Here is a 16,537-nt window from a genome sequence, read left to right on the forward strand (position 1 = left end):
TTAAAAAAAAAGGGAGAGAAAAATAATGCAGAAGAAGCAATTGAGGCAGACATTTGTTAAATTCTTGTCCTAAAATGACACATCTCTTCTCCAGCATACACTAAAAGACCAGAGCTGATCTGCCTGATGTCTTGATCTTTCCAAACTCAAAAGAAACAATATGTGCTCAGTCCCCAGAATAATGTACTTGCCTATTAAACGTTCCTCAAGAACAGTAAAAGAATGCAGACTATGCCACATTCACTGAATTGTTTGAGGAGATACACCTGCGCACACAAGTTGAACAAGAGTTCTTATTTTTCTTTCTTTTTTTAATTGTATTTGGTCTACATATCATTCAAATAGCATTATATTATATGAGAGGTACATTTAGTGAGTAAAATTGTGTAAGGACATGCTTAGCACTTTGCAGAGCAGCTCCCCAAGGAAACAATTCAATTATATGTGCATGTTACAATCTTTTTAAAAGTACATCATGACTATGTTACAATTTCTGACACGATAGTAACAGTGAATACTACTGGGAAATTCATATTTCAGCACACTTAAACCTTTTCACATAGCAACTTTCTGACTCTCTCTCTCACATGAAAAGGTACGCGATTTAAATCTGTTTCGGGTGTTGAGTTGAAAGTAACTCTATCCTGTGGTGAGTGGGAGGAAATTATGATCAATGGATCCTTAACAGAGACTTAGATCCTTCTTTTGGTTATCCAATCCACAAACCACAAAATTCTGAAGGAAAGGGATATGAAAGGAAGCTTTCAGGAAAAGCAATATTTTTGTTATTTTCGCCAAACTATCAAAGTGACACAAAAATGAGGAAGAATGCTTAGTGCAACCCATTCATGGGGGTGCCTGTCAAAAAGCACATCCTTTTTTCTTTCACGGCAGTTTGTAATGTAGAGCTGTGCTGCTGCTGACCAAACAAGAGATATTTTTCACAAGAAACTTTGATTTTACTGATTGCAGTGGTATAAGGAAGTAATCTCATGATCAAACCAAAGTGCACTGTGAACTACATAATATGAATGCAAAAATGTTCAAATGTGTGTGAATGCCTAAAGGACCAAACTGCTGATGTCATTGGTCCCTACACTTACACTCTACTTATACTAACTTATGCTACGAAAACACACACACACACACACACACACACACACACACACACACACACACACACACAAGGGAGGACTCGAACCTTCGGCGCGAGGGGCGCACAATTCATGACATGATGCCTCTAACTGCTCAGCAATATGAATGCACAAAGTGAAACTGCTACAACAGGTGTTATATGCAGCTATCAGTGTTTGGGTTATTCCTAATTATTCTTAACTAGTTTAAACTATTTGTTTTTCTTTATTACTTTTTTTGCTGAAGCAGACAGTCATTTTTCTAGCTCATTATGTCTATGCGATCCAGAGAGCTGAACCAAATACAAGTAAAATTCTTCCATTAAACCTTCATAAGTAACTTACTTTTTACTGTCATTATTATTGTCACAAGTTTATGTCAAACACCCAGTAATTTGTTTGCTATAAATTGTGTAAAGCAGATTTACGAACAGTACCTTGAACATTCTTAAATCCCATATATGGAGAATGCCATCATCTCCTCCTGAAACAATGAGTGGTTCATGCTTATTCCAACTGATGACATTCACATCACTTTCATGAGCATTCTCCACAGCTAATTTATTTGCATCCTGAGGTGATGAACGGGTGTCCCATATTCTCAAACTAAAAATGCGAGAGAGAAAGAACATTTATTATCAAACTTATACTGAAAATTTATATCCCATTCAAGAGTAAAATTTATATTTAACAAAGTCATAGCATAGAACATGTTCATACGCTGATTTAAGTTAGCTGCATTTCTGTCTACAGTGACATTTACTATCTCACGACGTACAAGGGTACCTCAATATGAAGAAACGTTAAGAATGAAGAAGTCTACTTTTTTTCAAAAACAAATTATTTACTTTTCAATGTAATTGCCTTTCAGGGATATACCTTTTCCTCAAGGTCTTGCCCTGTTTTATAAACCATCCAAAATACAGGAATTTTCAAGCCCTCTAAACCATGCCCCCACCTTCATGATGACTGAATTTGAGTGGAATTTTTTACCTGATACCTATTTCTTCTTTTTTCAGAAATAAGAAGAAATAGCAGGAGACAGGTCGTGCTAGTACAAGGATTGTGGTAGCAATTCCTAGTACAATTCATCCTTAATACTCATTATGAACTCTGATACTAATGAGTATCAATATTTTAATTCGTATGAAAAGCAGCTCACACAGAACTATTTATACCAAGGTTTCACACTTCATCCATTGCTGTTTACATTTTGTGTGATTAAGATAATTTTGAAGCTTCTACATAAAAAGATGTACCTCTGTTTTCCACTGAGTTTTGTTAAAATTCAAATAATATCTTTGCCAGTGATCTAGCTAGTTTAACACTTCGCCTTACAAATGCAATCCTTGAACTCTCTCTTGCAATTGGCAACAAGACTGTAAGAAACAGTCTTGTATTAGTTGTTGTAAAAAGCAGTTGGGTTTTAGTTGTTGTAAAGAGTAAACATGTTTTTGTTTAATTAGAGATCATAGCTCAAGCGAGTGAATTAATGTTAATTGTTGTCAACTAGTCAAGTGAATGTTTCAGAACGCAGATGTTAAAAATGTGAACATTTTCCATTTAAAATCCTGAAAAATTACAGAATTACAGATTTCTTTGTGCAACAAGAACTCAAAATCACCATACCTCTGAGAGGAGACAACGATACCAGCAAATAAACTGCTATGTAATAAAACTTTGATAAACTGAAGTGGGCGCGTCTTTTTATTCCACTCAAAAGATGAACATCCGTGCAGTGGATACACCACAAGACAGATATTCATTATTGAAAGAACGGTTGTCATCTTGAAACAGCATTTTCTTCTTCACCAAATGGAGGTGTATTTCCTTCAGTTTCATACTGAAATACTTTCTTACAGCATCACAGTGTAGCAATTGTTTTCCCTCTTTCTAAAGAATTACCTTTGTATCCCAAAATATTGGCGTCATAGCTTTGCCAGCCCATGTTCTTCTGTGGTGCAGATTCATCAGTCTCAGCCCATTTTTTTTATTGTTCCTTTGTTTCTGGGACATCATGATGAATCTAGGTCTTATAGACAGTGATAATTTTATGCAAAAACTGTGGCTTAAATTACTCAAAATATAACAACATACTCAGGAAGTTTATTTTTAATTACAAAGTTGTCATGGGCTATATACGATTTATTTTGAAATTCTATTATACTGCACCAATATGGGGCCACATATGCACTTCAGTGGTACACTGTAATTACCAGTGAAAATGAGGATGCAACCTCAATACCGGTCTAGAATAATAAAGTTTAAAAATATATCCAGTCCAGACAACATTGAAGTTTAGTTATCAAAAATTAAATTCCTAAATTTTGTGTGAGATAAAGAGCACCAAGTGTGGAAAACAGGTTCAAAGTTGAAAGTAGAACCCAACTGCTGTCCAGCATAGCAATTGTGGCAGAAGTCAATAATTTTTTTATCATCAACATATCATGTAAAATATTAATTGCCAATCCCATATAAACACTTAAGCCCACTGTACTTTGGGCACTTTTATTCTGTTGTCAGCATGAATCACATCATGGACTCTATCAATGACCTCTTCAGTAGCCACATTTGCTGGGTATCCTGATCAGTCATCAAAACAGATGTCTGATCATCACAAGCAGCACCCTGTTTCACCTTTATCTTAGCACTAATTTTCTCATACAAAAGTAAGGATCACGTCGATGTGTAACATTTAACCTACATCAGGCAAACTGTGTTGAGGAAATACCACACAGCAAAACTTCGGTCTTAGGTCCTTTACTGTTCTTGATATACATTAATGACTTACCATTCCACATTGATGAAGATACAAAGTTAGTTCTTTTTTCTGATGATACAAGTATAGTAATAACATCCAAAAACCAAGAACTAAGTGATGTAATTGTAAATGATGTTTTTCACAAAATTATTAAGTGGTTCACAGCAAACGGACTCTCTTTAAATTTTGATAAAACACAGTATATACAGTTCCGTACAGTAAATGGCACAACTCCAGTAATAAATATAGAATTTGAACAGAAGTCTGTAGCTAAGGTAGAATTTTCAAAATTTTTAGGTGTGTCCATTGATGAGAGGTTAAACTGGAAGCAACACATTGATGGTCTGCTGAAACGTCTGAGTTCAGCTACGTATGCTATTAGGGTTATTGCAAATTTTGGTGATAAGAATCTCAGTAAATTAGCTTACATCTATTTAAGGGATCCTCACAGTAACCTCACAGTACATATATTCCCTTATGAAATTTGTTGATAATAATCCAACCCAATTCAAAAGTAATAGCAGTGTGTATACCTATAACACCAGGAGAAAGGATGATCTTCACTATGCAGGGTTAAATCTGACTTTGGCACAGAAAGGGGTAAATTATGCTGCCACAAAAGTCTTTGGGCACCTACCAAACAGCATCAAAAGCCTGACAGATAGCCAACTAACATTTAAAAATAAATTAAAAGAATTTCTAGATGACAACTCCTTCTACTCATTGGCTGAATTTTTAGATATAAACTAAATAAATAAAAAACCTTAATCATTAGTGTCATGCAATATTTTGTGTAATGTAATTTCTTGTACAGACATCTTTTATTAACCTGACACGTTCCACATCATTACGAAGTGTCGTATTCATGATCTATGGAACAAGTATTAATCTAATCTAATCTACAGAAATGACTGTCAAAACCAAACTAGCTATTAGTTAGTGTTTCTTTGTTCCTATGTCATCTACCAGATGGAGGCACACAATGGTAACACCACACAGTGTTGACAGCAAACATCTGCCTTCAAATGTGGGACTAAACCATCCCAGTACTTAATGAGCTGTATGAACAGATACACTATATCATTATTATTATTATTATTATTATTATTATTATTATTAAATACAACTTCAATCGTATGGCAGATTGAAAGTCTACAAATCCCATTTCAAAAATCAAGAACTGCATAATCTGTACCTCTCCCATTAGTCCATCACCCTTCTCAACCCAACAAAATTCTGCACACCAGCGTTCAATATGCTCTGCAAAATCTGCAAACTGAACAATCCTGGACACCCCATTGCAACTACTTATTGTCTTCCTACTGAAAGAATTTCTGCTTTTGTTGACCAAAACCTTTAACCAATTGGCTGAAACCTAGCCTCACACATCAAAGATACAAACCACTCCTATCATTGACTTTCTACTGTCCCCACCCATCTGGATCGCTAATCATCTCTGCTGATGCCACCTCCTAAGACACCAATGTCCCTTATGCCCAAGGTCTTGCCACTGCCGAACAGTAACTTGCCCAACATTGACCAACATACGTCAGACTCCAAACCCATTACCTCATTCCTTATACACCTTACTGGCTGCACCCTGACACTTAACTACTACTACTACGAGGGGAAGCTTTATAAACAAATCCATGGTACAGACACTGATACCCATATGGCACTGTCCTATGCCAACCATTTTATTGGCTATCTAGAGGAAGCTTTGATAGCCTCCCAAAACCCCAAACCCCTTTTCTGGTTCAGGATCACTGATGATGTCTTCATGACCTGGGCGCAGGGACAAAACACCCATCCTCAATTCTTCCATCACCCCAACACCTCTGCCACCCACTTCACCTAGTCTTCCTCAATACAATGTGCCGCCACCTACCTGGATGTTAACCTCCACCTCTCTGATTACTCCATTTACACCTCTGTCCATATTAAATCCATAACCAACAGAACCTTCATTTTGATAGCTGTTATTTCCACACCAAGAAAGCACTTTACTACAAACTGGCCATCCATGGACAGCATATCTGCAGTGACAAGTACTCCCGTGCCCAGTATCATGAGGGTCTCCACTGACAGACACTGCTGGCCAAACCTAACCTGCAAAAAAGGTGCCTGTGCTATATCCTCACACCACCTCATAGAAACAGCTACATTGGAGCATCCCCATCATCACCCAATATCATCCTAGATTGAAACAACTGAACCATGTCCTTCACTGGGGCTTTGATCATCTCTCAACATATCCAGAAGAAATAAGGATCACCCTATCCAAGATCCTCACCACCCCTCCCAAATTGATATTCCATTATGCAGCCAACCTACACAACATGCTGGTCCATCCCTGTGCAACTCCCACTCTCAACCCCTTGCCACAGACATCACACCCACAGAAAGACCAAGGGGCATGACCTGTCCAGTTCACTCATTTAGCACTTCCTACACAGTTTTGTCACAGGTTTACCATGTCCTTCATATGTAGGGCCATCTGTAAAAGCAGCCTTGAAACATGCCAACTCCACCATAATCAATGCACACTTTTCTATGTTGGTATGACAACCAACCAGCTGTTCATCAGCACGAATGACGACCACCAAACTGTGGCCAAGAACAAAGTTGACAACAGAGGGGCACAACATGCAACTGAGGACAGTAACCTCAATTACAATGGCTGCTGGCAATCTGGACCATTTGGATCCTTCCCTCCACCACTAGCTTTCCTGAATTATGCAGATGGGAGTTAAACACCTCCTTTACTTCTATAACCCTTCTGGCCTCAGTCTCCATTTACTCACTGTCCTTACTCCCTCCACATAATATTTCACCCTTCCTCTGTCCTGTATCCCTCTCCCAATCCACATCCCTGCATCACCTTCATTGTACATTGCATTGCACCATCTCTGGTACAATGCATTGCAGGCCGAGCCCATGCACCTGCCACTCCTACCTCCCACATTTGTGTGTGTGTGTGTGTGTGTGTGTGTGTGTGTGTGTGTGTGTGCGCGCTCTAGCTTGTCAAAGGATTTATTCCAAAATCTAGCATGATTTCTTTCTCTTTCGAGTGTGCCTGTCAGAGTTTTCTGCCCTGCTATCAAAGACTCTGGATACTTTTTTAATTTCTTTTTTTTTTTAAGCATGCACTATTTAGCCACCATAATTTAAATAAAATGTCGATTAGAGTAATGTGTAACATTTAACCTTGATCAGATACACTGGGCAGAGGAGACATTCTTAAATACAATTTTAGAGTATAATGGCAACATGTATTTGAAGAGGGTAATAGATACAAGTGACAGTTAACCACTTGTTTGTATGAAACCCGATAATTCAGTTCCTGCAGTAAGGTTGATAGCCACCAGATTGATAGCCATCATTTCTTTCAGATTTTTACATCCTCTTCAGCTATAAACTTGGCTAAGGCATCAGTGGTACACCTGAATGTATCTCCAAGAACTGGAATAGTACAGAGTGGCTGGCAGCAACCAAGTCTCAATGGTTCCTGTCAAAAGTTAACTCTGCTGGTCTCATAACACTTGCACTGAGGTAGAATGTGATTTGCTTCTCAAATTGTGATGCCATCACATTGATAGTAATATGTCCCTGGCAACAATCTGATTTAAGCGGGCACAGATGAATCCATGATTGAGATGTGTCCGCACAATAGATGATATTTTCCTTGGGTGTTTAGAATTTAAACTATGGTTATCTTGGTACCCCTCTTTTTTCGACTATCAGTTCATTTCTCCTGCCATGAAACAATTACTTCTCATTTGGTTTTCAAAAGGCAGTCTGTGTATGGAAGTCTGATGTTCATAAGTCTTCCGCCATTAATCACATCTATTGCAAGTTGGCCTGCTTTGTCATTACATTAAATACCAGAATGTGATTTGATGCAGAAGGATTCATTATGTGAAAAGCCTTTTTTGCTTGATAGTAGTGATACTAGGTCTCAGGTATATTTACAAGTTACTTTGTTCCAATTGCAGTAGCTGATAGATTTTCGTACACTTCGCGAGTCAGTGATTTTTACTGATTTGGAGAGAGCTTACGTATTGTACCACCTGCAGAACAACAAATGATTCAGTGAGAAATATGGAAGCATTTCCTGGGAGTTGAGACTTCATTCCCTGGGAGTTGAAACTTCCTTTCTTCAGCAGCTCAAGGGCAGAAAAAGGTGCTTCACATCTACATTTCTGTATCCATTTTTGAGCCATCAGTATACATTTGAGTATAGCCTGCCCACTTCTCCAAAAGGCGTAATGTAGGTGAAAACTGTGCATATCCTTTCCCATTGTTAAAATGATCAGCATATGTTACAGGAAAGAACTGAGAAGAGATCCCACATTTTCCATCACAATACCTATCATCCATATGAATGGACAGTATGGTGCGGTCCTCTGGTGGGAGAAACAGTCACTGCACTCACCTGGAACCAAGTAGTAGCTTTTATGACCTGTTACATGGGAAGTGAGTACTCCTTCATTACTGGGTATTCTTCAAAATCCATTTCATGAAAATATGTACCTTTTGTAGACAACACCTGTAAGTGGTGTTTACAGGGTTTTGCTATGTAATAAGCTTTGGTAGCACTGCATGTTTCTTTAATTATGGTTACAAAACATTAATGTCCACTGGAATGGATACGTGGACTTTGGTGTCACATATTTGAGCACTGGTTCTTCGACATCAGGTATCTTTGCTTATTTCCAATTCATTTCTTGTAACTGTCGCTAAATGATGTTATCTGATTTATTATTATTATTATTATTATTATTATTATTATTAATATCATCTGTAAGGAAAGCAGGCACTATATTAACACAATAATTTTCTTAAAGGATATGATCAAAGCTCATTTTGGAAGAAAATTTAGCCTGCCTTTTGAATGGAGATATCAAATCTCAGCCTTTTTTAAGGAAATGGCTGAGTTTATCAATAATATACGTACAGCAGAAGGTCTTTAAAGCTGTCTTCCAAGGACCTGCTAGTATTTTTATCCATGGCAACAATACTAATCTCTTGTTTGGGATATACTAGAATCAGGATGTACTGGCATGAAACAACAAGTTATTAGCATTTATGAAAATATGACTCTAGACAGATACTTCACCATTCGAAGTCATTTAAAGGACATAGACAGTAATGATACAATGAAGAAAGTAGAAGACAGGATAAGTTGTGGAAACTAAGGCCACTTTTGGAATGTGTAAAGAGAGCATGTCTGATTCTGCCTAGAACTTCAGAAAGTGCAGAAAAAAAGTATTTCAGGAAAGCTAATTCCTGAAGGGCTTAAAAATTTTGTGTTGGGTTCTCCTTCAGGACAAGTCCTTCACTTTGAGATTTATCAGGATAATGAACTTCCCTGAGGTCACTGGTCAACAATTAAAATAACAAATAGGGGCCTCAGCAATCCTCACACTTTGCCAGAATCTTCCAAAAAGAACACATGTTTTTTGATAGATAATTTACCTCTGTGCCCTTACTAGAATCACTGGGTGAAAAAAAACTAGCCCGCCACTGGAACAATAATGAAGTCAAGAATACCCAGGAAAGTCCATCTGACAGCAAAAAAGGTTCTTACAAATCAAGGCTGTAGGTTTGCTGACCGAACAGTGAGGAAAGACCAACTTATTTCTATTGTAAAATGGCATGAACAAAAGCCAGTGATAACTTTATCTACCAATTTTGGGAATCAGTCCGTAGATCAATGTAAAAGATGGTTGAAGAAATATGAGAGATACTATCAGGTTCCCCATCCAGCAGTAATCCAGTGCCACAATAAAGATAAGGGTGGCACATACATGACTGAAAAGTAATGATCACCACCAGAACCAGAAAGTGGACTGTAAAACTATTTTTCACTTCGTACTGCCAACAACTGAATTCAATACAGTATTGACGGAATTAAGAATGGTGAGCCAAAGAAGAGTGTCCTGCAGCATTTTGATTTATTAAGTGGTGAAAAGGAACAATATCCTGAAGGGGAGGATGAGGACTCAACTCCAAAAAGGGCAAAAACTATCACTCTCACAATCATGCCCACCTACTGTACCCAATTTTCTAGAAATGAAGAATAAGAACACTAGCTGCACAAACAAAATCAAAATATGTTGCCCAAGTTGTTCAGCTTTCCTCTAACATCAAAGAATAACTGTTTCTCTGAATATCATCAGAAATGAAAGTGTCACAGTTTATATCTTTTTTAAATTAATAATTAGTGTTGATAAACAAGTGGTATCTGCCTAATAAGAGTGTATTTATTAGTTAATATCAAGCTACTAATAAAGTAATTTCTCTTACTTTTTTTCCTTTCTTTCTAATGCTTACTTATACATCACCACGGCCCAATGTCCATTGTAATAGACAGTACAGAAAAATCATGATTTTTTTTAAATTTAAATTTTTTATGAATTCCCTTTCACTATCTTCTGCTTAATACATACATAGAATCTGGTTAAAAGAAATTCTCATGACAACTGCATGCAGATCTCAGGAAGGTGAAGGACTCATCCTAAGAGCTAGCAAGTTTGCTTTCTGTTTTGTGTGTGCCAGTTGACAACTTAATACTTATTCAGTGAGTGGTCTGCTTTACTCCTAAGTTACTTACGTTCCACTACAACTTTCCTACATAGTTATCACAAGAAGCTAGTTTCACAAATTCCACTGGAGAATGATCCTGTCACACTGATGAGTAACTTTGTGATGATTGGCTTACTAACAATGAAATGTGTGATTCTAGTATTTGAAGAAGTCCTACTCAATGTTTGTGACATGTCAATTTAACAAACAATATTAACGTTTCTCATGACTTCCATGCTGAAAACCAACTAAAACAGAATTCAGTTTAATATTTCCCATTTGCTTCCAGCCAGTCTGTGTTTCAGTATGGCCATCAATCATCTGAACATCCAAATCTGACAAACTGACAGATCACATGAAATTATTTTCATAGTCTCTGAGAGCTCGTTACAGGTATATTCTGTGGAAACAGCAGAAGATTGAACACACTGTCTTAATCACTGACAGCTCTATATTGACTACCACATCTGCCTACAAATCTTTGCTCTTTTCGGAACTTGCCAGTTCTGTCAGTAATGCATTGATGCTAAAAAACACTAGTCTTTACCATATTCAATAATGGACAATGTATAGTGAAATATTTTGGTCATTTTGTAATCTTACAAGAGACTAACACAAGTTATATGAATATGCCGTCCAAAAGAACAGACACCATTTGTGACATGGCAACTCTCAAAGAATGAAATCACAGTGAAATCCAAACCTTTGTAGCTGCTTACAGGCTTTGATAAATATCAATGAGGACTCGAACCCGGGATCTCCTGCTTACGTGGCAGATGTTCTATCCAACTGAGCCATTGAGGACACAGAGGGTAGTGTGACTGCAGGGACTTACCTCTGGCAAGCTCCCAATGAGACCCACATTTCCAACTTAATGTCCACACACTACATTTATAGTGCCCCTCCCCACTGTACTCATTACTCACAGCAGTCAATCTAACAAATCCCATAAGAGTTTGAGCAATGTGATTGCATCTGCACTGCAGGTGATCATTGACCGGTAAGCCTCATCTATATGAATATGGTGTCCAAAAGAACAGACACCATTGGTGATCTTGCAGCTTTCAAATAATGAAATTACAGTGAAATCCAGATCTTTGTAACTGCTTACAGCCATTGATAAATATCAATGGGGACAGTTGAAAATATGTGCCCCGACAGGACTCAAACCTGGGATCTCCTGCTTACACAAGTTACTCCATACACAATAGATTGCATAAGGGAGGAAAAACTTTTAAGTTCGTGTCTTTAGAAATGCCTTGTTATTTGTTTGGACATACAGTCAAGTCATTTACTTAGTGCATAGTTATTTTACTTGTTCATGTACTTCAGTTTTGTAATATGAATGGAGCCCACACTGGTTTGGCGCAATCCACTTGCATGTTTATTGGTCAGATCACCTCATCAGAGCAGTGCTCATTGTGTCAGTGGCTAATTATGTGTTGAATAAAGAGAGATCAGGTAGGGGTTCAAATCTTGTAAAGTTACATGTGAGCCCTCCAAAGATCAGTCTTGTGGCATCACATGCAAAGCCTGAACTTGAGACATACAGTTCTGATGTGCGGATGTAAACCTGATGTTCTGGAACATGACAATCAGCTAGATGATCATTAAGTTCTGTACCTGGCAGGTAAACAGTCCAAAAGATGTGAAGACTCTCAGGATTATCTACATATCCTGTGGTTAGTTGATGCACCAAGAACAGTATCCACATGAAGTCTAGGTACTCAATCACCCATTCATGTATGTATTGAAGAATAATGTCTTCCAATAGATTCCTGAAGTTCATGACAGATGTTTGTATCCATCAAGAATGTAGTTTAAAGTGACTGCCTATGGTAAGAAAAATATTATATCTATGAAACAAATAACTGAACTAAAAATATACAGTTGAAGTCAAGGAAGACTTACCCAACAGAATGGTATTGAAATACTTTAGAGCAAATAAATACAAGGAACATATCTGTTGATAACATTATGAACTGTGTTACCCCCACTAGAGAATGCCAAGATATCCTCTGAAGACCTCCTGGTAACGTAGCAAAAATTTTTCAAATTTAGTTTAAGCTAGTTTGGATTAGTCTGGTTATTCTGCATAAGTAATCTGCTCAATGAGTCTTTGGCATGGCCTTCATCAATACCATGAGGTTTGTTTCATGTGCAACACTGAAACTGTTATAAATACATTCACTGTAAAAGTTTATGTTTATATTACCTTTTTAATTCTAAATTTTCCATGCTGCCACTTCTTGAAATATTTAATATACCTCATGAAAACCACAAGTACTGCACTTTCTAATGTTGTGAAGTTAGGGGCCTAAAGATCTAACAAAGCATGTCTCCCCTCCCTCCTCCCCTATAAATATATCCGTATCTCCTAGCTCCCCCTCTCACTACCTTCATCCATCTATCCATCTCTCTTTCACTCACCTTTTATCCACAGAACATGACGCCAACACATTAGGTTCATTAGGTGACCACTGAAGATCTTCGACTGATGATGTGTGACCAATTAGAGGTCTCTGATCAACATGCCAACCTGTCCAGCTTTCTTGAGGCCTCCATACATGAATTCCATGTTTGCAGTCCCCAGATGCTAGCACTCCTGGAATAAACAAAAATCACAACTGATGATGTTGATGATGAATGATGATGATAAGATTTTAGAGTACTTGACTTCTGCTTCACAATCACACACACTAAATTACTTATATAGGAAGTAACCAGCTTAAACAGCTACATATGAATAAAAACAACTTTTAAAGAAGGATATGTGTCTATTCTACTTTCCATAAAGTCACTTATATCTAAAACTCTTCATTTGTGTACAATATATGTCTGTAGGTTTATCTAACCTAGAGACTAGAGAAACACAAGTCACTGAAAAAAACAATGCTACCTGACAGACAGTTATGACCGCAAGATGCACAAGTGTCCTGTATTTTTTGGCCAAAAGCTAAACATTTGCTTGAAACATTATATACTAACATATGCAACACTTGAGATTTATCTACACAATGCCTTTTTTCTTTTCAACTCCGGCCACACACTTATATTTTCAACAGCGCAACTGTGTGTGAGCATTTGTGTACGAGAACACTTCCCGGTTTAGATAGGAATCTCTTTTACTGTTTAGCAGAGGACAGACAACTGGGAATTGCTTGTATTTTGATGTGTAATGTGTTGTGGTTATGCTTTATGGTGATTTATTTGCAATAGTTTCTGTTGACCTTACAGAAAGCAAACTGAAATTCATAGATGAGAAATATGGAATGCCACTTCTAAAGATTATTTGAATAAAAATTTGAGATGTGGTGCCCTGACCATCATGTATTAGATAGGAAGTCTCCAATTACTGTAAAGAATAATATATGCCCTGAAGTTGGAGAACAAAGAAGAAGCCTACAATTTTATGAAAAGGGTGTCTAAAAACTGAACAAATATTCACACTGGGACGACTTAGCATAATAGAGGAGTCTGAGATCTGTACAAAAGAAAACATGGGTTATATGTAGCTCCTCAGCAAACTACCGAAAACTGAAATGAAGGGCAATGATGATGAAAAAAATACAGAACTGTAAAGTGCAAACTCCATTTCAGTGGTTTCTGGAGTCTGTGAAAATCCAAATTTATCACATCCAAGATGTAGATCTATACAATTAAAGACGTTTAGTCAACTTTTTATAAAAGAAAATACAAATGATTTATTGACACCAATTAACCTTCACATATCGACTAAAATCCCTGTTAAGTATTTCACAGTTTCAGGAATAATCACTGAATTTAAAATGAATTATACGAATTGTAACCATGTCCTCATAAATATGATACAACGTTCAGTCATCAATATTATGTACAACACTATATGAGGGGGGGGGGGGGGGGGGGAGGTGAAGCCACATACTGACTTTGGCTTCTAGTTCCTTCAGTTGCCGGATATGACATTTCAGAACTTTTGGAAATCTCAGACCAATGTACAGTTCCTTCTCCATTGTCACTCTCACTCACTTTTCCTCCAATGTGTTAAGATGTATTTCTGTTGAGTGCCCTTAGTATTTTTGCATCATGATACTGTGTAACATGCAAATGGCCCATCTTGCACTCCAATTATTTCTTCATTACTTAAGCAACTTTCCAAATAACAGCTCAACACCAACAAAAACTGGCTTCCACCTTCTCTGCCATTAGTAGCTGCACTTCATTTATCAAACAAAGCAACAGACTCATTCCCATTGTGCGTGCAGCTACAACACAGTGTGGTAAACACATTGACCTTCAGGTGGTGATAGAAGCTGCACATGCAATTTTACAGATGAAAGGCACTGATAGCTATTCCAACAGGTACAGCATTTTCAGTCAGTTATGCCCATTTAGTCTGGATTTGGGCCTTATTAGGCACGAGTAAAATTGACAATAAAGAACCATAAAAAGTTAAAGTAAATACAAAATATTCCATGAAAACACACAAAAACAAACTAAATCAGTCCTTTAAGTTCTTGATAAAAATTTAATACAAATGACGACAGTCACTAACATAACAAAATGCTACAAACGTAGATGTGCCCAGCTGGTCACTAAACTAAAATGTATGTACCAAACACACTGCAACAGACGTAAATCTGCCACTTATTTGATGGTAGGAGGGTGGTAGGTGGATACGTGTGGGCAGGGTGGAGTTGGGGAGGGGGGGGGGGCTGTTAATAGTGGTTTACTGGTGGTAACATCAAGTAGATTTCAACAGCTATATTATCTGTGCTTGGATCATCACTCATTCACTATTTAGCTCTTCCACATCATGGCCTGGGGCCCTCAAATGATTTCTTCTCTGTTTTATATTTTGGTGCCCCTCCTTCAATGGCCTTCAAATGATTTCTTCTCTGTTTTATATTTTAGTGCATCTCCTTCAATGGAGACTGGTTTTGTTATTGGGGATACTGGTTGTTCTTGGGCTGTCTGAAGCGATGAATCTGTGATCTCTGGTGCGCACTTAACTGCAATCTTTGTTGATGGTGAGAAGAAGACTACTTATTTAGCTATAAATTCCGTACTGTATGCTCACTTGCAGGCACAACTGCTTTTTCTTGCCACTGATAAACAATAAACGTTTCTGAACAAAATACCACTTCTTCACATCTCAACATGCACAGGATAGGCTGCTACTCACCATATATAAGAAGTACTGACTTGCAGACAGGCACAATGAAAAATACACTAAGGTGATAAAAGTCTCAGGTTAGCAATATGCACATGCACGGATGGCTGTAATATCATGTACACAAGGTATAAAACTGCAGTTCATTGGCAGAGGCTGCCTTTTGTACTCAGGTGATCCATGTGAAAAGGTTTCCGATGTGATTATGGCCACACGACGGGAATTAACAGACTATGAACATGGTAGCTGAAGATAGATAGAAGGGACATTACATTTTGGAAATCATTAGGGAATTCAATGTTCTGAGAACCACAATGTCAATAGTGTGCCAAGAATACCAAATTTCAGACATTACATCTCACCACAGGCAATGCACCGGGCCGACGGCCCTCACTTAACAACCGAGAGCAGCAGCATTTGCGTAGAGTTGTTGGTGCAGACAGAAAAAGCAACAGTGTCTGAAATAACCACAAAAATCAATGTGGTATGTACAATAAACATATCTGTTAGGACAGTGTGGCAAAATGTGGTGTTAATAGGCTACAGTAGCTGATTGATGTGAATGCCTCTCCTAACAGTACGACATCGCCTGCAGTGCATCTCCTGGGCCCATGGCCATACCTGTTAGACTCTAGACAGCTGGAAATCAATAGCCTGGTCAATGAATCCCAAATTCCGTTGGTAAGAGCTGATGGTAGTGTTCAAGGGTGGTGCGTCGTATCCATGGAGCCAAGTTATCAGCAAGGCACTGTGCAAGCTGGTGATGGCTCCATAACGGTATTGGCTGTGTTTGCATGGAATGGACTGGATCCTCTGTTCCAACTGAACCAATCACTGACTGAAAATAGTTATTATGTTCAGCTACTTGGAGGCCACTTGCAGCCATTCATGGACTTCATGTAC

At 37.9% G+C, this 16,537-nt stretch overlaps 1 protein-coding gene across 1 annotated transcript in view; it reads right to left on the bottom strand.

Moving 5' to 3' along the window:
* The window catches only part of LOC126356016 (glutamate-rich WD repeat-containing protein 1), a 47,018-nt gene that overhangs the window by 9,014 nt on the left and 21,467 nt on the right, over positions 1 to 16,537 (bottom strand). Inside the window, exons 5-6 of the mRNA XM_050006667.1 lie at positions 12,913 to 13,087; positions 1,571 to 1,739 (exon numbers count right to left, since the gene is read on the bottom strand). Coding sequence (XP_049862624.1) covers positions 1,571 to 1,739; positions 12,913 to 13,087 — 344 coding nt within the window. The remainder of the gene's footprint in view (positions 1 to 1,570; positions 1,740 to 12,912; positions 13,088 to 16,537) is intronic.

This window comes from Schistocerca gregaria, chromosome 3, assembly GCF_023897955.1.
Source record: "Schistocerca gregaria isolate iqSchGreg1 chromosome 3, iqSchGreg1.2, whole genome shotgun sequence".
NCBI lineage: Eukaryota > Metazoa > Arthropoda > Insecta > Orthoptera > Acrididae > Schistocerca > Schistocerca gregaria.